General features: G+C 37.2%; 1 protein-coding gene across 1 annotated transcript in view; it reads left to right on the top strand.

Moving 5' to 3' along the window:
* LOC117291318 (titin-like) overlaps positions 1–24,278 on the top strand; it is a 79,311-nt gene that overhangs the window by 39,411 nt on the left and 15,622 nt on the right. Inside the window, exons 50-74 of the mRNA XM_033772958.1 lie at positions 577–876; positions 1,433–1,544; positions 2,308–2,483; positions 3,475–3,765; positions 4,249–4,387; positions 4,879–5,042; positions 6,512–6,814; positions 7,150–7,434; positions 7,777–8,064; positions 8,688–8,975; positions 9,706–9,862; positions 10,417–10,617; positions 11,073–11,214; positions 11,725–11,924; positions 12,467–12,619; positions 13,285–13,330; positions 13,827–13,913; positions 14,235–14,346; positions 14,538–14,828; positions 15,346–15,409; positions 15,840–15,976; positions 17,357–17,563; positions 18,106–18,241; positions 18,918–19,093; positions 23,095–23,128. Coding sequence (XP_033628849.1) covers positions 577–876; positions 1,433–1,544; positions 2,308–2,483; positions 3,475–3,765; positions 4,249–4,387; positions 4,879–5,042; positions 6,512–6,814; positions 7,150–7,434; positions 7,777–8,064; positions 8,688–8,975; positions 9,706–9,862; positions 10,417–10,617; positions 11,073–11,214; positions 11,725–11,924; positions 12,467–12,619; positions 13,285–13,330; positions 13,827–13,913; positions 14,235–14,346; positions 14,538–14,828; positions 15,346–15,409; positions 15,840–15,976; positions 17,357–17,563; positions 18,106–18,241; positions 18,918–19,093; positions 23,095–23,128 — 4,489 coding nt within the window. The remainder of the gene's footprint in view (positions 1–576; positions 877–1,432; positions 1,545–2,307; positions 2,484–3,474; positions 3,766–4,248; positions 4,388–4,878; positions 5,043–6,511; positions 6,815–7,149; positions 7,435–7,776; positions 8,065–8,687; positions 8,976–9,705; positions 9,863–10,416; positions 10,618–11,072; positions 11,215–11,724; positions 11,925–12,466; positions 12,620–13,284; positions 13,331–13,826; positions 13,914–14,234; positions 14,347–14,537; positions 14,829–15,345; positions 15,410–15,839; positions 15,977–17,356; positions 17,564–18,105; positions 18,242–18,917; positions 19,094–23,094; positions 23,129–24,278) is intronic.

Genomic DNA, 24,278 nt, shown 5'->3' with positions numbered 1-24,278 from the left:
AAACAAAGAATTTTTATTTTTGCAAAGAACCAAAAGGTGCCATACATTAGTATGAACTACATGGAGACCTGATTTCCATTGTAAATTTAATTTAGAAGGGACACTTTCTATAGGCTGTCACCCTATTGTTCAAATGGAGTACAGACTTTGGCTGTTGGCTTGTGAAGTAATTATGTAGTCCATCCTTCTCTTCATCTTATATTTGTTTTCATTTAAATGAAATAGAGAATAAAATGTGGCTCCAACAAGATGAAGTTTACTTCAAAAATAGGAACTCTTTAAAGTGTTCTTAAATTTTTGAGCTGATTTTAAAAATGCCAAAGTACTTTGCAGAACTTTCACAGAATATGTAATTCTCCGACAGATTTTTACAATAAGTTGTAATCTTGCAGTTTCTTTGTTAAACTTAGGAAAAATAAATAATAATCTGAAATGGTTTTAATTTTGTTTTTCCAAAATGTGAGGCTACTCTTTTGATGGTCCTTTGAAATTAGTTTGGTGTAACACTATTGATGTTAGTTGAAATGCGCTAGAAATTGATGTCTTTAATTTTTTGTTACTATTTACTACCATCAGGACGACCTTCCCCTCCCGGTATTCCCACAATCAAAGATGTCACCGCTACATCCGTCCAGCTCAACTGGACCGTACCATACTCCGATGGTGGTCAGCCAATCATGCACTACACAGTGGAGCGTAGGATCAAGGGACAACACGATTGGACGGATAAGGCGTCCGTCCCCAGCAACTCCTGCTTGGTGGGCAACTTGGTCAAAGACACTGAGTATGTGTTCAGGGTGTGTGCGGTGAACTCTGCCGGGATGGAGAGCGACCCCAGTAAGGTGTCTGAAGGGTTCGTCGCAAGAGATGTACTCCGTGAGTAGAATTTTACTTTGATTTAAACAGTTTTTAATTATATATTTCAAAATATCATTGTGAAAATGGAAGTTTTTTTAAAGGAGTAGGAATCAAAAGCAGTAAGAACTATCATTTTAAAGATATGAAAGATATATGAAAATTTGTTGAATGCTTGATGAACCAATTCCTTTCAGTTAAACTCACAGCTAAAAGAACCTCAATTTAGTTGTTAAAGTTTGTAAAACCTTATATTTACATGTAATTTGGACTTTAAGCTGGAGTTGCACCAAATGTAACTTTATTATATATTTTTTCAACAGTTTTAACAGCGACTATCAGTCTGTTTTTCTATAAACCAGCTTTTTATTTCAAAATGTCATTTTGAAAATGGAAAGATTTTTTAAACTTTTTAAACGAGTAGGGACAGCAGAGGTTGGACCTATAATACAAAATGTTTTAATGCTTGTTGAAGTAATTCCTTTCAGTTAAACTTTGCCAAACCACTCACATCTAAAAGAACCTCAATTTGTTTGTTAAAGTTTCTAAAAACCTTATATTTCATTTTGACTTTTAGCTGGAGTTGCACCAACATTCACCCAAGAACCCCAGAGCATACTAGCCACTGACAAAACCAGGGCAGACTTCACTTGTAGAGTGACCGGCACACCAGCCCCACAAGTAGTATGGTAAGTTGCTGGTTGTATTATAAAACACAAACATGACCATCGCATTTTAAAGGCTCTGGACACCTTTTGGTAATTGTCAAAGATCAGTATTCTCACTTGGTGTATCTCAACATACGCATAAATTAACAAATCTGTGAACATTTGAACTCAATTGTTCATCGAAGTTGCAAGAGAATAATGAAAGAAAAAACACCCTTTTTGGCACAAATTGGTGTGCTTTCAGATGCCTGATAAAGGACCTGAAGGCTTTTATTATTTGAGTTAGAAATTACTTTTTTTTTCAAAAACAATGGGGCTAACCTTGAGTTACTGCCTGTTTACCTTCCTAATATAGTCACATAATAATAAATGCACTGACTTGCCAAAAGCATTGTGTAGTTTGAAGGGTTGCACTGGCCTCCTCTTACCCGTATTCTTGACTTTTAGGTTGTTCAAATAATTATGTTGGGTTTTCGATCATTTTGTTTGTTCTTACACTTCAGCTTTCCTAAAACGTGTAAAGTGAAGAATAAAGAATGTTTATGTTGGGAAGATAAAGATGACATATGTTTCATACGGTTTATCTTTTTATTTTTGTGTTAGGAAATGCATGCTTATAAATGTGGGATTTGAGGCATTGCATGGTGAGGTATCAAATATACAAATTTCATGCTGTGGACAACTCAGGGGACAACCTTTTTTGGATTGTTACATAGTTATAAATTTGTGAAAGTGAAAATGGTATAATCATACAAAGTTTCAAACTTTCCGTGTTTGAATCTAGGGTGCGTAAGGGACACGAATTGTTCACAGGCCGCAAGTACAACATAACCGTTGACAAGGATGGTTTGCATCGACTCAGCATTCTTGAGGCAAGAGAGACCGACAGTGGCATGTACACAGCCGTAGCGCAGAATGAGAACGGCAAGGTCCGCGCATCCGTTGAGTTACACATCAAATGTAAGTCGAGGAAATTCAAATAACCATATTTAATAGTCTTTGTTGTGATGAAATGTTAGTTCTTTGAGATAAATTTGCATTTATGTCAGAGAGATTTGTAAATATTTAAAACTGTTCATTTTATATATGGAGTCATGAACTCAGAAACACTAAGCGCTAAGCCGGCAAGTCTGAAGCAGATTTGAATATTAAAGCAGTCTTTGGTTTCTTCATCTGTGTATATTGCTTTGTATGTGAAGGAAACCAAATCACCCACTTAAAATATTGCAAGATTTACACAGCCTTTTTAAAACTAATGTATTTAATACTATCCATTGAAAATTGTTAAGCTTTGGATGATCTGTCTTTTGTCAGCTAAGTTTTAAAAGGCTCTTAGTACCAGGGCCCAGTTTCATAGAGCTGCTAAGCACACGAATTTGCTTAGCATGACATTTTTTGCCTTGATAAAAACAGGATTGCCAACCAAATTTCCACGTGACTTTCAGGATAAGCAAACAACAGCGGAATGTCACAAGCAACATGCAACAATAGGAAATTTGGTTGGTAATCCTGTTTTTATAAAGACAGACATTTCATGCTAAGCAAATTTTTGTGCTAAGCAGCTCTATGAAATTGGGCCCAGTTAGTGTGAATTTCATAAATTGCCATAAAATATTTTTGAGCTTCTAATAAATGGACTTTATTTATCAAAAAGTCTTCAAAGTAAAGGGAGACTTTGAGACGGTGGCGGCAGCAGACATAACACTTTTTTTTGCAGCTCTGAACGGTGTGTACATGCTCATAATTGTGCATGTTGGTCTGAGCATGCGCACTACTGGCAAGAACTATTAAAACGGACCGACTGAAAGTCTCCCATTGTTTATAGATTTTAAGTTATTTTTTCAGAGTAATACGTTTTTTTACGTTTAACCTCTTTGATAACAATGTTACACAGTGACTTTACAGCACTGAGCTGATGATTTGTACTCATTCTCTTTCCCCCACCGTTCAGCACTCCCATCACTAGACCTGGATCGGCGCATGAGAGAAATCACCATCAAAGCTGGCAACAGTCTCCACATCCATATCCCCTTCACCGGCACCCCGAAACCAGTCCTCAGGTGGAAGAAGGAAGATGGAGACGAGGAGATTACTACGAAGGGACGATTCCGGGTAGACACCTCTGGAGGAGAAGCTGATCTGACCATCAGAGAGACGGAGAGGGAGGACAGCGGTATCTACATCCTGGAGGCAGAGAACGAGTTTGGAGTGCAGAAAGTTTCCGCTAAAGTCAAGGTCGTTGGTAAGAGTGATAATATTTGTAGTAAACCACACTTGTATTCATCATCTAGCAGCTGCAACCAATACCTAACTTACAATGTCAAGTTAAGAGTAAATTGTAAGAAGGTAAAAAGGTAAGAAGGTGAAAGTTGAAGAGGAATTCGGCTGACTCAGTTGAGATATATTTCTGAATAATCTCCTTCATCCAGGTAGTATAGCAATACCAATATCAGTTGAGATAGTTTAAAAGATTTGCTGGTGGGTTTGTTTCGGAGTGTGGAAAAATAGTAAAAAGATGGATTATTATTGAAGCCTTGGTTTATTGCTAGTTTGGTAATTGGCAGCTATAAAAGTCTGTAGGCCAAACTCAATTATAAGAAGTGAATACAACTCAGTTGTGGTTGCATCTCATGTCATAGTACATACGTGAAAATATAGTCACATTTTCACCCCTTTTGGCAGTTGTCAGACTTATAACTATTCTGGAAATTGTTTATTATTACAGACAAACCAGGGCCACCCCTTGGTCCAGTCGTCACGGCGGAGGTTACTAAGAAGTCCATCACTCTCTCCTGGAAGCCACCAGCTGACGACGGAGGAAGTCCAATACTACGCTACATCATTGAGATGAGAGAACCCAACAGGTCAGTCAAATGAAGTACAAATCAGTCATGATATTCTTACTACTTCAGTCTGTTTTCTGATGTTTTGTTCCCTCCGAAAACTCAGTAACATTGTGATTAATGATGCCTGACCATTAGAGCCTACACCCTGTTTACATATAGGTTTGCCCTTGTGAGTTTTCCTACTTTTTTCCAAGGACCAAATATTATGCCTGACAAAAGAAACATTTTTTAATAAAATATATCTCCAATGAAAGGTAAATCTTGTCGGCACATCCTTATGTGATTCCCCCAAATACTTCTCTGTCTCATTTATGTACTCTTTCACTGCATTTGTTTCCACAATTTAAGATTTCCAACAATTCAAAATACATGAAATGTACCTCTCTCTTTGGATCTTATTTTCTTTTCACTAATATTGGTAGCATTGTGTTGAACTCAAAAACAATCATTTGGAAATGAAATCCATATATTAACAATAAAAGGTTTATTTTCCAATGTTATAATTACAGGACCATTTGGCAGAATGCTGGCTCAGTAACATCAAGCACTGAGCACACAGTCGGAGCACTCATTGAAGGGACTTCATACGTGTTCCGTATCTCAGCAGAGAATCAGCATGGTGCCAGCGAACCTCTGATTGGGCAAGAATCAGTCAGAGCCAAGGCTCCATACGGTATGTTGATATTCCCTCCCTGCAACAACAAGACAATTATGTTGAGTGATTTACCTTCCATTGGAGGAACATTTTATTGAAAAATGTTTGCAAAGGAGCTCTCATGGCTATTAGGAAAATATCACAAATTCGCCGCTACCTGGATGAAGCAACTACTCTTCGTCTTGTTCATGCCTTCGTCACTACTAGACTTGATTTCTGCAATTCACTTCTGTATGGACTCCCCGATAAAGATCTTGCTAAAATTCAACGTGTACAGAACACTGCTGCTCGCCTCGTTTCTTGTCTGCCTCGTTCTCACCATATTACACCTGTACTAATGCAATTGTATTGGCTCCCAGTTAAGTTTCGAACAGTTTACAAAATTCTTCTGTTAACTTTCAAGGCTCAAACATGTCAATCTCCTGCTTATTTATCTGAACTTGTTCATCATTATTCCCCTACTCGGACTTTACGATCATCTCAACAGTCATTGCTTTCTGCTACTAGAGCTTCTTCCATTTTTTATGGCCACAGATCTTTTTCTTACGCCACACCGTTTCTTTGGAATAGTCTTCCTGTGCATATTCGCCAAGCTAATACTTTACAATGTTTTAAGTCCCTGTTGAAAACTCATTGTTTAAAGCTTCTTTTTTGTAATTTGCCTATTTGTATCTTTCTCTAATTTTTTATTTTATTGTTTCTTTTATGCGCTTAGAGGCTTTTGTATTAGGCGCTTTACAAATGTCTTGTTATTATTATTATTATTATTATTATTATTATTATTATTATTATTATTATTATTATTATTATTATTATTATTATTATTATTATTGAGTGCCGTGGCTCAAGCTCTGGTGTTTCTGATCAGCAGAGTGTGGGTTCGAGTCCTATTCTTGAAAATCTTTTTCCTTAAAGACAGTGGACACTATTGGTAATAGATCGATCCAGTAGGCTCCGCCCACGACGCACGTGTGAGCAAGAACACGTGGGGCTCTCCAATGCCTTTCTGCACAACTCTGCCGCGCGCGCCAAGATACGCGCACGCATGTTGGACCTTAGTGTCGGACCTTCGTTGCGTTGTGATTGGTCAATACGCAATGGGGCGGAGCTTAGTGGATCGGTCTATTATGTTGAGTGCCATGGCTCAAGCTCTGGTGTTTCTGATCAGCAGAGTGTGGGTTTGAGTCCTAGTCTTGAAAATTTTGTCCTTAACCAATAGATCCAACAGATGCTGCAAAGAAATGAAAACTAAACATGTAGTTTTTTCTTTGTCTCATTTTGTTAGTTTTTACCACAATTAGTTCTCATGTGGCTTGCAACCAATGTATGTTGCTAATCTGTTTTAATGTCTTTCATTCTTTCAAAGCAAACATGGCCATGCCGGATGTACGAATAAGTTTTATACATCGCACTGTAACGAATCATTTTTAAGTTGTAATAAATGTATATTGCGCTCATGCATTTCATGTTTATCTTGTCCCTTAAAGATGTTCCCACAGCCCCAGGGAAGCCAACCATATCCGAGATCCAACGTAGCTCAGTCTTCCTGTCATGGCAACCACCAAAGTCTGACGGAAACAGCCCGATCACCGGCTACATCATTGAGAAGCGTGAGACCACCAGCACACGCTGGTTCCGTGCCAACCGGGAAGACGTATCCGGAACTAACCACACAGTGATCAATCTGATTGAAGACTCTGAGTATGAGTTCCGTGTGCTTGCTGAGAATAAGGCTGGATTCAGTCCGGCTAGTGAAGCATCGCAGAGAGTGGTCGTAAAGGACCCCAGAGGTGGGTGAAGTTATGCTGATTTTGAAGTAAACTGTTGATTAACTTTCACCCGACCAATTTGTTTTAGTCTTGAAAATCAATAAAATGTTCAAAGTTGAAATTTATTAAATACTTTCGGTAAAGACTAGGCCCAAATATATGCAGAGCTGCCTAGTCACAAAGTATTGCTTCGCTAACTTCTGCTTAGCAGAAGTGGTTAAATGGCCCAGAGTGACCAGGGGGTAATACTGTTGCAAGCGCTTTGAGATGCCCTTTGGGTGTGTAAAGAGCTATATAAAAACCATTTATTATTATATTATTATTATATTTTGGTCTGAAAATTATTTAATTTACAGGCTCAATACCAGCCACCTTTGTACGTGAGCCAAAGTCCATCGCAGTGACCCAAGGTAGGGCTGGTACCCTAGAGTGTGAAGTCGCCGGGTACCCGACCCCACAGGTCCACTGGTACCGTCTAGGACGTGAGCTTCTCGACAGCAGGAAGTACAAAGTCAGATCCACTGGTAACATTCACACGTTGACCATCAGTGATGTGTATGATGAGGATACTGGGGATATCACTGTCAAGGTTATGAACAAAGGAGGTTCACAAACAGAGAAGGCCAGCGTCAAACTACAAGGTGGGTTATTTCAATCCACCAAGATTTTTAAGGCTTGAAATTCATTTAAAAAAACAAAAAAATAATTGGGCAAACGAAAAACAAAGAATGAAAACACGTGGATAATGACTATTTTCTGGCACTCATGAACTTTTTTGGTGCAACATGTGTCTGGTTTGCCTTCTACAGATTTCTACACACAAATCTAAAACTGTTGTAAAAAGTGAAACAAATCGGCAAGTAAAAGAAACATTTACCCAAGTTTCAATTTTCTCTCAAAGTCACACTATTTTTAGGTTTTGCAATCTCACCCAATTCTAGATGTGAGTCTCACATTCTCTGCCCCTCTCTTTCTCTGATCAGTCGCTCCTAAAGTCAACGTCCCGCCACGTCTCCGCGTCCCTCTGGACTGTCTCCAGGGAGAGAACCTAAAGCTAAGGATTGCCTACACAGGCACACCGCTACCCACCATCACCTGGGACCGAGATGGCGTGGACGTCGTGCCGCGCACTGATCTGGACATCAAGACTACGGACAAGGAGACTACTCTGTCCATTAATAAGATCAGTAAGGAGGATGCTGGCAAGTATACGATCGTCGCTACCAATGAGCTCGGACACGAGTCTGCGAGTATTGTCATCAACATCTTGAGTAAGTATTGTTTCACTCATTGAGACATAACGCAGCAATTCAGTCGTACTCCTTGACTTAAATTCAGTCCTTTTATTCCAAGTCCTCCTGGTTCCTTAAAACATCTGATGGACTACCTATGTCTGTTAGCTTTGAGATTTATTTTCAAGGACATAGAAACTGTGCCAGACCAGGGGGACAGTTTCACAAAGCACTACGAATCATCATAAGATGAGTGAGTTGTCAGTATTCCCATATTGGTTTGTATTGTGAAATCAAACTTTGCTTGGAAACTAAGATTGATTCGTAGTCAAGATCAATCTTAGCTCTTTGTAACATTGAGCCCTGGTGTTCAATTTGAGTTTCTGGGAATGGAGGAACCAGAACTTGACTTCAACCACTTCAACGGATGTTATAATACCAAACATGACAAATAATTAAATTCAATTAAATTCAATTTATATTTATAGCCATACTGTCATAAACACATGACAGCATTACAGAGTGCATACATTGTAGTATGGAGGCCGACTTACATGTAATAAGCCGAGGCTTGTATGTAATCAGCCTTTATACATTTATTTATTGTATAATGTTTTGTACTCAACTTTACCCAAAATCCTCACTATTCTTATCTCTTATAGGACATCCTGATCCTCCTCGAAATCTTGAGGTCTTAGACGTGACTTCTGACACGGTCCGTCTCTCCTGGCAACCGCCTCTCCACGATGGAGGCAGCACAATCACCAGTTACGTCGTGGAGAAACGAGACGGCAAATCCGAGGCATGGGCTCGCTGCGTCACCAGTCGCAACTGCTTCCACACGATTGTTGGACTAAAACCAGAGGCGGACTACCAGTTCCGAGTGACAGCAATGAACTCATACGGTGCAAGCGAACCATGCGAGGCATCGGCCATCATAGCGACAAAACGTGAGTTGGTGAAAGATTTTTCAAAGTGTTTACAAACATCTTCAGTAACAAAGATCTTAGGCCTACAGTATGCCATAATTTAAATACATATTAATGATAGTTTATACCATGTTCAAAATGTTCTGATAATCTGTTATTGATGCCAACAGTCATGATTGCTCAAAGAAAAATAAATAAAGGCTTGTATAAACCTAAAAAGAAAATTAACTTGGATACCATGATTGATATAGATTTTTCAAATTTTCAATAATATATGACTACAAACTTGCTTGCAATCCATGCCAAACCCTAATTGATACCCCATCTGTATATTTCTTTTTGGTTCTTCATTAAATACTGGATACTTGTTTAAAAGGGCTATAATAAAAAAGGTAGTCTTTACTTGTTCTGGACAAACAAAAAAAGTGAATTTTTCAAAACAATCTCTTCAGGATTTAGATAAACACCTATTGTGTAATACTGCAGTGCTGCCTCCAAACTGCCTGAACATATACTGACTCGTGAAAAGCTTTAAAAAATACTCTAATTTATGTTGAAATATCCCTGATTTCAATCAATCAATCAATCATAGTGCCAAAATCATCAAAAATTTGTGCTCAAGACAGTTACATGAATTAAATTACAATACACTTGTTGAAAAAGATTGAGTAGCTTCTTAAAACTATGAATAGTCTGAGAATTCTTGATGTAATTTGAAAGAGTGTTCCATTCTTTGATTTCTCGTTAACAGCGGCGACTCACACTCGACCAGAGCTGGAAGACTATGAAGCCAAGAGACGTTACTACGATTCCCTGGTTGACATGAGCTGGATACCCTCTAGATATGACTACATCAAGAGATTTGGATCCATCTACGACTACTATAACATCTATGAAGAGCTTGGCAGGTAAGCAAACAAAATACTTATATTTTCCTATATCAATTCCAATTATAGTAAACTTGCCATAAACATTTTCATCAGCACTTGGAAATGTTATCACACAAGGAAATGTTATATATCTCTTTACAGATATTACACAGTGAGGGATTATTATTAAATTGAAAACGATTTTGATAAGCAAGACAGCCAGACTTAGACTTTTTCCAAGTTAAATGCAGACTTCATGGTATAAAGATAACGTACTTTGAGATTGGTGTGCGCACCGTCCAAATTTGTATGCAGTCAGACAAAATAAACTCATGCGCAGAATATAATATACAGTATTTAGTGCGGTTTAAAAAGTATAACCTACCAGCTAGGTGGATAATTCCCTCCTTGATGCCATTGAGTGTTGTGAACTCACCAGGATCTTTCTGCAAGGAATTACGTTCTTTGCCGGTTCTAGAGAAGAAGGAGGAAAAGTACAAGAGTGGCCTGCAATCCAGCATTTGTTTTTGAGCCCCAAAACATGAAATGAGCCCACAACCAGAAATATCAAATTTGGCTTGTCTTTTTTACAGAGGATCATACGGTGTGGTCTACAGAGCAGTGGAGAAGAAGACGGGCAAATCATTTGCCGCCAAGTTCCTCCGTTGCCAGGGCGTGGAGCGAGACGTTGTCAAGCGGGAGATCAAGATCATGGAGCATCTCCATCACCGATCGTTGCTTTCTCTTCATGAGATCTTTGAGAATGATGAAGAGATCGTTATGGTTCTAGAGTTGTAAGTTTTTCTTTCAAAATTGTCCAAGGGTCCAGGAAAGATCTATGTTGTTTTCTATCAATTACTATCATGTTAGTAATTGGTGTGCTGTAATTCCAGTGTAAGCCCCGCCGGCTCCAATGATTACCTGGATTTGTATTGAGAAAAATTGTTGTGTGATTTGTGCAAGTCGAGTTTAATAATTGGACTTGGTTTTTACATCTGTTCTTTAAAACTTGAGGTCTCCCAGAATTATAAGTTTAAAGGCCCTGGACACATTTGGTAATTGTCAAAGATCAGTATTCTCAATTGCTAATGTATATTCCATCATATACATAAGAATAATGAAAGAAAAAAACAACCCTGGTTGCAAAAGTTTGTGGTCTTTCAGATGCCTAATAAAAAGTGTCAGTATGCAGCCAGCATCCATCTTAATCCACCTTATCATCTTTTTTATCTCCTCCTTTCTGACTCAGCTTGTCTGGTGGTGAACTATTCGATCGTCTTGTCGATGAGAGTCACATTCTTACTGAGCCTGAGGTGGTGGATTACGTCAAGCAAGTGTGCGAAGGAATACGCCACATGCACGAAAAACACATCCTTCATCTCGACCTCAAGGTAAACATTTTCTTCAACTTTTTTTAACACTTTTAAGTGTCAAAAAAAATGTTTCAGTATGTTGTCCTGCCATTCAATCCCCTTGGCTTTCAAAAGAGAACGCTATATAAATTATATTTTAATGTAGTGTAATTGCATTGGTTGTGTATAATAAAGGAGCTGTGCACAGACCTTTTTGTGTACAGTCTGGCATAATTTGAAATACTGTCAAAATCAAGAAAATAGCATTCGAAGAGCCCACAAAGCACCAGTGATTATTGGGATTGCAGTAATCAAAATAAGCTTGATATCAACATGTACAAAATTCCAGACATAATGGGAAAACAAATTGTTGATCAACTTTAAATGTAACTACCAAATTTATTTAAAAAAATTCTTTTTGTATAGTGTGTTTATTGAAAGTGAGTTGATTGGAATTCGTCAATGATGTTCTTTTCTTTTAAGAAACTGAGAAAACTTAACTCTACCTTGATTTTAAATACATCCTCATGTTCTTTCTGTCTTGTGTAGCCGGAGAACATCATGCTACGAACACGAACAGGCAACGACGTCAAGGTCATTGACTTTGGCCTGGCCCGAGAGCTTGACCCCCATGAACAAGTACGAGTCATGTTTGGCACACCCGAGTTTGTCGCTCCAGAGGTCGTGAACTTCGAACCGATTGGATTACCATCAGACATGTGGTCAATGGGAGTGCTTGCATACGTCATGTAAGTTTGGTTCTTTGGGCTTTTTCCTAACCTTGTCTTAGCCTCCAACTCCAGCTATGCGCTTCATTTGATGTTGGAGGCAACAGGCACAGTTGCATACTACTCCAAAAACAATGATGGAGCCGTAGGCTAAGCTGAGGTTTGGGAAAAGGTCTTGGTTTTGGAATGGTATAAATGATGGTGGATGTCTCTGCTTTGGATGATTCTAATAGCCTTAAAAACCTAGAATCATTTGACTATGAAATAAAATTACCTTTAGCATGCTATACAATAACATAACAACATAAGTCTTACATAGCGCACGTATCTACCAACAAGGTACTCAAGGCGCTTAGTAAATTAGTTTTTACAGAAAGATTGATTTGATTGGAGTCCATTGGAGTTGTGCGCCCAGCAGGTAGCCCTCTTTTTCTGCTCTGCTAATGTTGTCTACTGTGACGTGTTATGAATGTTTTGTGATCTGGTTTTTGATATATTTAGGAGGTATAGTAACTCGCTCTTGGGAACACCCTTCTAACTTGACTTAAACTATTTGTCGCTAGGTTGAGTGGCATCTCCCCATTCATGGAAGAGTCTGATCTTGACATTCTCAAGGCAGTCTCTAAGGGTGAATGGGACTTTGACGAGGAAGCCTTCGCTGACGTCTCCGATGAAGGACTGGACTGGATTGAGAAGATTCTTATCAAGGATAAAAAGTTAGTTGGCATTTAGAGATTTGGATTCTAATTCTTTAGAGGATTCAATCCAATTCAATCAACATTTATTTCCAGATTGGTGAAAAAAAGGGAGAATTTTAAACAAATTAAGTCAAAAACTTGTCAAGAAAAATAATTAATGAAATTGAAATGAGAATGACCGAGTGTAATGGATACGTAGCAAACCAATATGGGGGCATTTACAGAAGCCAAAAAGGCTTGTTTTAAAATGCCTGACAAATACAATCCATTCTTGGTGTAATGTTAATTTTTCGCACATAAATTCCTTTGAATTCTTTCAAGTTGAGATGTGTTTTGTAGGCCTGGGCAACTAGTGAAATTTACTATGCAACTATACGCGCTTATACGCAAATAGTCGCGACTATGACACTAACCATGATTGTTTTTTCTTAGCCGAGGCGTACAATGGTAAAATTTATGATGAAATGTGACTCGGCATAGAAAATAATAGTTGCAGCTCGATACTAGTTGCACTAGTCGCCCAGGCCTTATGAAGTTTTTAAAGTTTTGTTGTATCACTTATTCTCTTTGCAGTCTGTGATGAATAAAATTGTTAATAGCTGTCACAATAGTACTTATTTCTTAAATCTTTTTCCATTGGTTTTAGTTAACTTTTCTTACTATCAATTTGTTTTCTCTCACAGCAAACGAATGACAATACAAGAGGCACTTGCTCATCCCTGGCTCAATGTAAGTTTTTTATTATTATCAACAGTAAGCAATAAATGGAATTATTAATAGGTTTAATTTCTTCTTAAAGTATCTTCTTTCATCTGTATATGGTGTTATAGTTTTTTTAATGATAAATTTACAAACAGGGTGTTAAAGACAAAATAAACAGCGGAACAAAAATGCTTTAAGTATCAGGTGTTTTTAAGTTTGGGAATTTTCATAACCATCAGGGTCCAATTTCCTAAAGCTGCTCAAAGGCCAAAAAGAAGCTTAGCACAGCAACACTTTGCTTACCAGTATTAATACCATATCTTGTGTACAATTTGTGACTGGTATCCTGCTCATTTTTGCTAAGCAGAAAACTTTTAAACAACAGTTTCTATGGAAATGTGTCCAATGCTTCTTATTGATTTAAACAACTGCTTCTTACTGTATTCTTTCCTACATAAAGTCATTATACCACTTTGTAGTTTGTGTTTAGGGATTTTTTTATTTTAATTTTTTTTAATTCCAGATGGATACAGATACACTGGCTAGGAGACGCGCTCGACGACTCAACACCAAACGTCTCAGGAAACTACACGAGAAACGCAAACCAGAGGTAAAGTTATATTGCAGCAAATATTGATATATTTCATAAACAAATCCATAGGTAATATGGGGTGCTTGGTAATATAGGGTGTGCAAAACATTGGTAATACATATATATATTTTTTTTTCTTCACAGTTTTCAATTAACTAACGTGGTATGTAATCGGGGCAATAGGCCTTCACTGTGTGGAAACTTTTTTGGAACATTGAACAAAGAATGCAAGCTTAGAAAATATCCTGTTTGGAAAGGAACTCGTAAGAGACGCCTCTTATCTTGTCTCTTATTTTACTGTTTGGCGATTTGATAACTATTGGTTTGTTCACTTTTTAGGGAGCTGGAGAAACTATCAATGCACTTGGACGCTTGGCACATGGTGGCGCTCTTCGTGAAATCCACAAGGTGTACCGTGGAATGCCCCTCCAAGAGAGGGTTGTGTACATGGGTAAGAAAGCACAGTGACTTATCCCTTAACCCGCTCTCTCCAGGATCAGCCTGTTAGAGGGCACATAACAGTTAAAATACCCTAAGAATATTGCACCAAGAAAAGTTTAAGAAAAAGTACACCCGTAAAAATAATAGAAATCGAAAAATGAAAACAAATAAATAAATAACACTGAGTTCTTTGTTTCACAGATGTCCGAGATGCTGCTCCTAAGTTTGTCATCCCGTTGGAGACGACCACCGCAATAGAGGGCAACGCGGCACGCTTTGAGTGTGAGGTCTCGGCTCTTACCGAGCCCCTCATCACCTGGTACAAGGGAAGAACACCCCTCCAGATTGGAATCAAGTACAAGATGCTGTATGACGACCATAAGTACACACTGGTTATTCAGGACACTAACATTGATGACGTAGGGGAGTATACGTGCAAGGCGGAGAACTCATATGGATCAGCAACATCTGCAGCAGCCCTGGACATCGAATGTAAGTTTGGTTTACTCCCGTAAGAGAAATTGTTTTGTGCATTTTAAAAGTTTTTATTAAAACTGAAAGACTGAGAAAATATTTAAAATGCATGGTACGATTTTCGACGGACGGATTTTTTTTTTTTTTACAGTTCATACATGTAGATGGTGTTGTTTTAAAACAAACAACTCACAAAATTGTTTGCATATGCAATGGACACTTCATGAAATATATTTAACATGCTAAATGTGAGATAATATCAGGATTCCTACAATAGTTAATTTTCAATCTCAAATTAACAAACACTCATCATTGGCAGATTTTACCTGAAATACCTTTAATGAAAGCTTTTAACTTTCTAGAATCTATAAAAATAGCCATTTTAAAATTTTATTTAGTTTTCGGTGTAAAATTGGGCAAAATTGGATCTAGGATCCTTGGAAACAAATTTTTCAATTACTCAAGATGTTTTTGTTTCATGAAACCAAGAGTAAAACGCATAAACTTTTGTTTATTTTGTCACTCTTATTAACAGTGCTTGATGAGAAGGAGTTGGAGAAACGTGGAGAGAGGCGAACCCTCGAGATGAAGAGACAGAAGTAAGTAGGATTAGTAGTCTTAAGATCTGGGACCAATTTTAAAGAGCTGCTTAATCACAAAGAGCACAACATAATTACGCTTACTAGAATAGGGCAGCCAAAATACCATGTCACATGTACAATTTGTAACTGATATCCTGCTCCTTTATGCTTAGCAGAACATTTTTTTAAGCAATGTTTTCTGCTTAAGCAGCTCTATGAAATTGGGCCCAGATTGGTTATGAATACTACAATAAATACTTTAAATAGCTTTCTGTATTTAGTTTGGCAAAATCCTGTCAATCCATTCCAAAAGAAAAAAACACATCAATTAAATTTTATCAAATTTATCAAAATGTTTGAGTGTCTCAAAGATTTAAAATCTGGATTTGATTGAGATTTTTGCAAAATGTTCTTGGTTGCTTATTGTATCATGTTTTTTTTCTTGAAGGATACCACTTGGTGAGCGTGCTCGTCGTCTGCGTGCCATGCAGGCCGAGATGAGTGCTGACCAGCCACCACAGTTTGTCAAATCACTTCAGGACAAGGAATGTGGACTTGGGTTCATTCTACCACTCTCATTTGAAGGTGGGTGTTTTCTTACTTCTGCTTTTTCTTTTTTTAAAGGATTTGTTGGTATGGCTGTTCTCTACAAAGACTAGAGGTCTGGATTAATATAAAGACAAATTGGTGTCAACAAATCAAACATTTAAGATTTTCGTGCAATCCAGTGAAATTAAATTTAAATGAAACGCTGCGACAATACTCGGTAGGTTTCACCTTTTATCAAATTTTGACCAATGAGAAAGACAGTAGTTATTACTGAAACCAAGGATGCCTCATAAATGAACTTAATCACTGTAGCTCGCAAGCTAGAGGAAGTCTGTAAACAAGGATGCTTGCTCTGTGAACCAGAAAAAAACCTGGGTTAACTCCTAGTTATCCTTGATAACCCAGGTCAAAATTCCAGTTGAACCTATAGTTAAACTGAGTTCAACTGGAACTAGTTGAAACCAGTTGATAAACTAGTTAAACACAGTTAAAACCAGTTGGTTTAATATGGAAAATGGACAGACACCAACTGGTTTAAAGTTTAAACCTAGTTGAACACAGTTAAACCTAGTCCAAACTAGTTGGTTAATGGAAAATGGACGAGTTTGGTCACTATCCAGTTGAACCAGTTGACCCCAGTTAACTACGTTCAACTGGAATTTTGACCTGGGAAGTGTTTTGGGTTCCTTTACGTGCACTACCAATGCTTATACACGGAACCTACAGCTAACTGTCCCATCTGAAGAACAAAGTAATTATGGTAACGCATCTTGCTCAAGGATACAAGTGTCATGACCAGGACTCGAACCTAAAATCAGCTGATCAGAAACACCTCAGCTTGAGTCCAATGCCCTTAAAGGCAGTGGACACTATTGGTAATTGTCAAAGACTAGCCTTCACAGTTGGGTATCTCAACATAGGCATAAAATAACAAACCAGTGAAAATTTGAGCTCAATCGGTCATCGAAGTTGCGAGATAAAAATGAAAGAAAAATAACCCTTGTCACACGAAGTTGTGTGCTTTTAGATGGTTGATTTTGAGACCTCAAGTTCTAAATCTGAGGTCTTGAAATCAAATTCGTGGAAAATTACTTCTTTCTCGAAAACTATGGCACTTCAGAGGGAGCCGTTTCTCACAATGTTTTAAACCATCAACCTCTCCCCATTACTTGTCACCAAGAAAGGTTTTATGCTAATAATTATTTTGAGTAATTACCAATAGTGTCCACTGCCTTTAACTGCTCGGCCACAACACGCCACGGTATAACACTGCTGTAAGAAGACGTTCAGAGCACACTGACTGAAACATTGATCAGTACAAACCGGCTCTTCTCAGAGCAACCACTACTAACAAAGAGATTGTACATGGTGTCACCGTAAACCTTACTTACTGCTATAAAATGTTTCTCCTTGTAGTGACGGTCCCACCAGTACCAACTCAAGTGGTATGGTACTGCAATGGCAAACAGATCAAGGAAGGTCCTCGCTACAAGTTTTATGTGGATAACGGCACCTACACCTTGGAGATACAGGAAACTACAGGTGATGATTTGGGAGAATTCACGGCGGAGGTTACCAATCAGACTGGTACATCTATCACAAAATGCAGAGTGGCGGTCGACGGTAAGCAGGAGAATACTCACTGACAATTTTCATATTTTGACACAATTTGGGTTTTTTATAGAAATATTTAAGAGTTTTGCAACTTGTCAGAAACGTACTCTTCAAAACAGAATTAGAGTAGAGATGTATCATTGATCAGTTTTGCTCTAAGTTTCTTTTTAAAAACGAAATTAGTTAAAACAAAAATCATTTATTTTGCACTATTTTTCTTTGCCTGAAGGCCCAGGGTGTACTGATCGAAATGGTACACCTTTTTAAGAAATTATTTGTGTTGCCACTAACCTTACTAGATTATATATCCACTTCTCAGTTATACAAAATAATTTATTGATCTAATAGGAAATGTTGTTTCCAGTTTTTGTTTTTTTAGGGATTTAAAATCAAAATTGCTTAAGGGAAATTTTTTACTTAAATCTGTTTTAAGACCTTTGCTTTCCTTAATGCTCAAGAACTTTTTGAAAAAATGTGAATTTGTTGACACATTTTCATGTACAGTACAGAAGAAAAAAACGACAGAATCTCTTAATTTATTTTCCCTACAGAGAATTTCATGGACAAGTATGCAGGTTACGTGAGACCACGATTCGTACAGCGTCTGCGAGATATGTCCATCGTTGAGGGCAGCGCAGCCAGGCTGGAATGTAAAGTCACTGGGATGCCTGATCCTGAAATCAGATGGTGAGTAGGGAAAACAAGAATGATATTCTGACTGGAGAGAAAAAACAATGTTAAAGTAAAATCATGTTCATTTGAGTAATACAGTTTTGAGAGTGAGGTGGTACGTAAGAAATAAGAAAAAGTAAGTACACTGTAAAATAAATAAATTGTTCACTTTTAGGGGAAAGACATTTACATTTTATAGTAATATGCTCTTCATTTCAGTATTGCAATTTTCAATTTGTGTGGAACAATGATGTACATTTGAAATAAATATTAGTTTTTGAAGAAAGTATTTCAAAATTTTAAGCAAACTTTGAGACATTTGAAGAAAAACATGCAAGTTTGAAAGAAAATGCTGTTGAGATATTATGTAAAAAAAAAAAAATTAAGAATGACATTAGCAACTGATTTAAAATATTAATACACATGTATGTCCAATACAGAAGTTGCAAACCTTCCATCTATTTTGTGGAAGCAACAAACAATTTATTGCAACGTTCATTTCCACATATCATCATCAAACAGTACAGTCAATAATGTATGAATATGGAGGCTTGTTAAAGAGCTGCCTACAGAGTAAAACACAACAACAGCTTTGCAAAAGAAAAATAAATAAATAAACAAATAAGCACCTACCGGGTACAACAAGAGATTTGATAACTATCCCCTCTTCTACCTTTCTTCATCACAACAGGTTCAAGGATCACAAGGAGATTGAAGATGGCACCCATTACTCCATCGAGTTCGACGATGAAGACACTTGCACCCTCATCCTTCAAGACACCTTCTTGACTGACGCTGGAACCTATACCTGCCAAGCCTCCAATCTGCTGGGACGCATCTCTTGTGATTCACACATCGGCGTCGAACGTAAGTTCAGAGTTCCAAACTAGTTTTGAAATGTCTTGTTTGTATTACTGCCTTAAAGGCACTGTACACCTTTGGTAATTGTCAAAAACCAGTATTCTCACTAGGTGTATTACAACATATGCATAAAATAACAAACCTGTGATTTTTGTTTTAATCAATTGGTCATGGAAGTTGCAAGAGAATAGGCCTGAAGTCGTTTAATATTAGTGAGCCGTTTCTCTCAATGTTTTATACTATCAACAGCTTTCCATTGGCTTGTTACCAAGCAAGTTTGTATGCTAACAGTTATTTTAAGTAATTACCAATACTGTTCAGTGCCTTTAAGGTTGGTTGGTTGGCTGGCACATTGTCTACCTGACTTTAGAAATTTTAAATGTTTGTAAATTAGATTACAGTGCAGGGATTAAAACATGGGATAATCATTCTTGCAAATTAGATACTAATTTTAAAATTCCTGTAATTATGTCGGTGATTAATATGACATCATTTGGGTGTAGCCATTGAGTTCTTTAGATTGTATAACAGTATATAACTGCCTTTGAGCAAACCTTTGATTCAGACGCTTTATTAATTATTTATTCCTGATTGATTGATTAATTGCATAAATTACCCATTTTTACCAAACATATCCGTATTTTTTATTAAATATTTTTTCACATGTAAGTATAAGAAAAACTGTAATAGTCAAGTTTGTGGTTACAACCATGTATAAAACCTGGGAGAAGATTTGGTGGGGTCTCAAAGTTTTGAAAAGTATACTTTGCATGTCTTCTCAGAGCCAAATACAATTTAATACACGGTTTTACCCGCAAGTTTACTATAGGTTTTCTCGGTCAATTTCGGAAAATGAGCAGCCAATTTAACCACCAAGCTATTCTATTTCGCGGGAAATCAAATGCTACTCAAAAGGGTCATTCAATTTCGTTTCATGATTAGTCCAATTTAATGTTGCGTCATTTGATGTAACGAAATAATCATTCAATTTAACAATTCATCAAAGCAACATTCAAATTCGCAGACGCTTCTTTAGGCGTGTGTGTCACGAAAAAGAATTACGCTACGCTAAATTGAACAGAGTGCTAAAGGAATTCGACTCGGCTCAAAGCGAAATTGAATGGCAGAATTCTGAATTTGAAACGCAGTAACAACTGGAGAGGCAAAACAGCTTTAATTCGAACGCATGCAAATGAAATTGACCGAGAAAACCTATACTAAAGTTTTTATTATGATCCACAACATGCAAAGCCTTAAACATCACCTTAATTTTAAGTATGTAGGAATTCTTCCTAACTTTATGAGTGGTAATTTTTTAAACATCAAACTAAATTTTTAGTGTGACCTCGAATAAGTCAACACCCAGACATCTGACCAGTCTGGGAAAGTGGAATAAGCTCCTCTAATTAACTTCACTGGACCTCTTCGGTTACAAAGCTCAAACAAAACCATCAAGCTTAGGTTCAAGATTATATTTCTTTCTTCATTGTACATGTAATGGTAGATGTACTGCTCTCCGTTGGTATGTGATTAACAAACTGAACAAACAGGCACCATTCTTTGACCAGCGTGGTGTTAATTCATGAGCTATGCCAATGCAAAGTGGCAACGAAACCTCTGTCAATTTCTCGATGGAAACGGATTGAAAAAAAATTCAACCAGACATTTTTTTTCTACCAATGTCTGTAATCTGGTCAGTTTTCAGCTGACTCCATCAGCAGTTCTGAAGTAAACTGACCTATTGATATTTTTATTAGCGACCATTTCAAAAAGTAATCCTTCATCTGGTGAATTTATTTTCAGTAAATAACTGATTTTGTTTGTTATTGAAAGACGATTATTTGTACTTAAAGGTGGCACACCTTTGCAAGTATCTGACCCAGTTGGTTGTGCTTGTGCGTGTGGACATCTAACGAAAGCGTCAAAATGATTTATATTGCAAGGAGAGGAGACAAGCTCAGATAAATAAGCATATATGGCATTCCAATCTAAATTCAGATTATTTGATTAGACTTTTGCGAATTCTAAGTCAACAAACTGAGAAACTGTAGTGTGTCAGGTTAAGTCGACCGTGCTCCATCTATCACCGGCCCAGGAGTGATGTGTGGAGACAACAAAACCAGCCTGTGAAGAAATAGAGGAGTCAGTATCTGCAATTGGAGAGACAAGCCAACACTATGGCTTACATCTGAGCAAACAAGCTTCGGTTTTATATGAGCTCGGAGACAAATTCTCGTCTAAGGAGCTTTTATCTTCCATCAACATCTTCAAAGTGAAACTAGAAAACACAAAAGCTCATCGTCTAGGAATAATTGAACCAGTTATTTTATCAATCAGAGGAACAAGTCAGCGCTGAGAATGAATGACCGGCCATTAGTTACATTTTTTGGAGCCAAATATGAATCATCCGTCCGTCTTTTATCACCGTCTTTAAACTCCTTAGAGATGAGAATGAAGCCACTTGCCTTAAAGCACAAGGAGTGGATGCACAGCCTTCAGCAATCACTAATTCAGCCTAACAGTTTTTGTCTGATTTGAGTGGGCAGCTATCAAGGAAATCCCAAGATGTCATTATACGTTCTCGAAGTTGAGACGGATGTCTTAGATCCATGGGATGACTCTGTCCGAGATATTTTTATCAGCGTCCCATGTCTGCCTCCTCCCATGGCGACACCAAAGTCCATCAAGGCTGCAGTAGATGTATCGAGTCTAGAAGACGTCAGGCCCTGTGAGAGTGAAGCTGAGTCATTTAGGTTATCACCTGAGGGTAGGCTTGGCAACGCCCATCACAAGATTCTCCGGAGACTAGACTAGATTCTTATGCACATATCTGTGTCTTGTAGACAAAGATGTCATGTTTGACAACTTTTTTTTTACTTAGAGAGTACTTTAGAATATTCTGCAATATAAAAAAGTGTGGGACCAAAGATGTCATTTTTGACGAGCGTTATTTTGTTTAACTTTGAGAGTACTTCAGACTATTCTAACGTATACGAAAGTGTTGGACATCTGCATGTTTGACAACTGTTTTTTAAAGTTTTTTGTACTTAGAGAGCACTTCAGATTATCTAGCATACAGGAAATTGTGGGACATATTTTATAAAGACTGTAAACACAAAAAGTTGCTAAGCACATATAAGTAAAAAGTTGCTAAGCACATATAAGTAGACAAAGATGTCATGTTTGACAACTTTTTTTATGTTAGAAAGTACTTTAGATTGTTGTAACATATAAGAAACTTCATAAAGACTGTTAGCACAAAAAGTTGCTAAGCACAGCAAAACTTGCTGAGCAAAAACAGTTTACTAGGAAAGATATTATAACTTCAAGTTGTTGTGTCTGGTACCCAACATTTTGTTTTCTGAGCAGTACTTTCTGTGTGTACAGCTTTATGAAACAGTGCCCTGCTTGTTACATTTTTTTATTTCAAAGTCTATGGTGCAGACTCTTTTCTTAAATACTAACTTCAAAATGGATTATGAAAGCTTTGATTAATGGATGGAAAAGTAGGGTTTTGTCTGTTAAGTTGGTGGGATTATTTTCAGTACAATACACTTGTTCATTTTATAGTTTTTGCAAAAACAAACCTTTGTATACAAGAAAAAACTGATATGTGTGTCCTTATTTTGTAACGCTAATTCTGTGCAACTTCACCATTTGGTTTCATAATGTCTGTTCATAATGTTTGGTCATTTCATAATGGTCTAAAAACACATCAGGAAAATGTTCTTTGGAACATTTCATTGAAAAAAGAAAGAACATCTTACAAGCACTTAGTGTTTGATAGCAGTTATATTCATATGCTTATTCGACTGTGCTTAAGATTGAACTCATACACAGTATTCTGTATTAGAGATCATTTCCGCCAACAATTTTTAGGATTTGTGGTTCCAGTTCATGACTTAAAATAATGAGTAAACATTTTGATTAAGAACTGATCATTTGGCTGTTATTTGTTACAACTTCCATGTTTTTAACTGACAGTTTAAAAAAAATTTCATACATAGGTTGTGGAGCTGAAAGTGAGCACGAACTTTCCAGGTATGTATCTGTATATTATTTAACAGCCACTTCCTGTGAGGTTTAAGGTTTTTTACTTCCACTGTACATCAATCATAAAGGCATTCCCAAACAACAGTCTGTGTCACAAATTGTGACTTAGATTGTATAAGAGTAAATGTTTCTTCAGGTTGTAGAGACTGCGGAGGAAGCAGAGCTTGTGAGCATGGGCCTCAAACAGGCATCCTCATTTAGTCCCACCCAATTTGCCAAGCTTGTTTAGACAATGCAAATATTGCCTAACTAGTTAAAACTAAGAGAATATTTGCCAAACTAGTCTAGATAGTGCAAACATTGCCAATCTAATGAGTTTAGATAATGCAATTACTTGCCAAACTTGTTTAAAAAAGATAATATCTTCTTGCCAAACTAGTTTAGATAATGTGATATATTTGCCCATCGAGTTAAGATATCGCAAACTAAGTTAACATTATGCAAACATTTGCCAAACTAGTTTTGACAATGTATGTGAGACTATTCCATTTTAGTGACAGGGTATAGTAGAGCTCAGAGAATCAAACAGTGCTTTGGTAATAAATAGGTTAGAGAAATATGAGAAAGATAATTGTTCGGACATTCCAGGTGTGTTTAAGTGAATTGGTCCACTCTAGCTACACTAAAAGGAACTGAAATCATCTCTGTAAATGCAAACCACACCAGGGGCTGTTTTTGTAACCTGGCATTGTTTAAAGGTGCTAACTTCAATATCCTTTGAAAGATGATGGAAAATAAACACAGGATGAGGGAAAATAAATACAGAAAAATTGTACAAGATTAAATCACCTTTGCACTTTTTTCAACCTCAGATGAGCTGCACAGAAGATAATGTCAATAATGATGGGTGTGACTTTTAGATTATTTGTGTTGACGGACACAGTACTTTTTTCCCCAAGATGGGTGAAGACATTCAAGTCTGTTATATTGTAGCTTATGGTCAGGGTCAAGATGTGGAAAAAAATAGTTTTAAGTCAAAGCTGTGAGGTTAGTAAACTATAAGTATCAAAACCAGTGTTAAGAAAGGTACTAATGTGTCTGCTAGAAGAGCTAATTTAATGTTATTATAATATTTTAAGTGAAATTACACTTTTTTGTGGAAGAATATATTATTTCCAATCCTCTAGACTTCACTAAA

The sequence above is a fragment of the Asterias rubens genome, chromosome 6 (genome assembly GCF_902459465.1).
Source record: "Asterias rubens chromosome 6, eAstRub1.3, whole genome shotgun sequence".
NCBI classification, from domain to species: domain Eukaryota; kingdom Metazoa; phylum Echinodermata; class Asteroidea; order Forcipulatida; family Asteriidae; genus Asterias; species Asterias rubens.
This window is presented reverse-complemented; position numbering and strand designations above follow the sequence as displayed.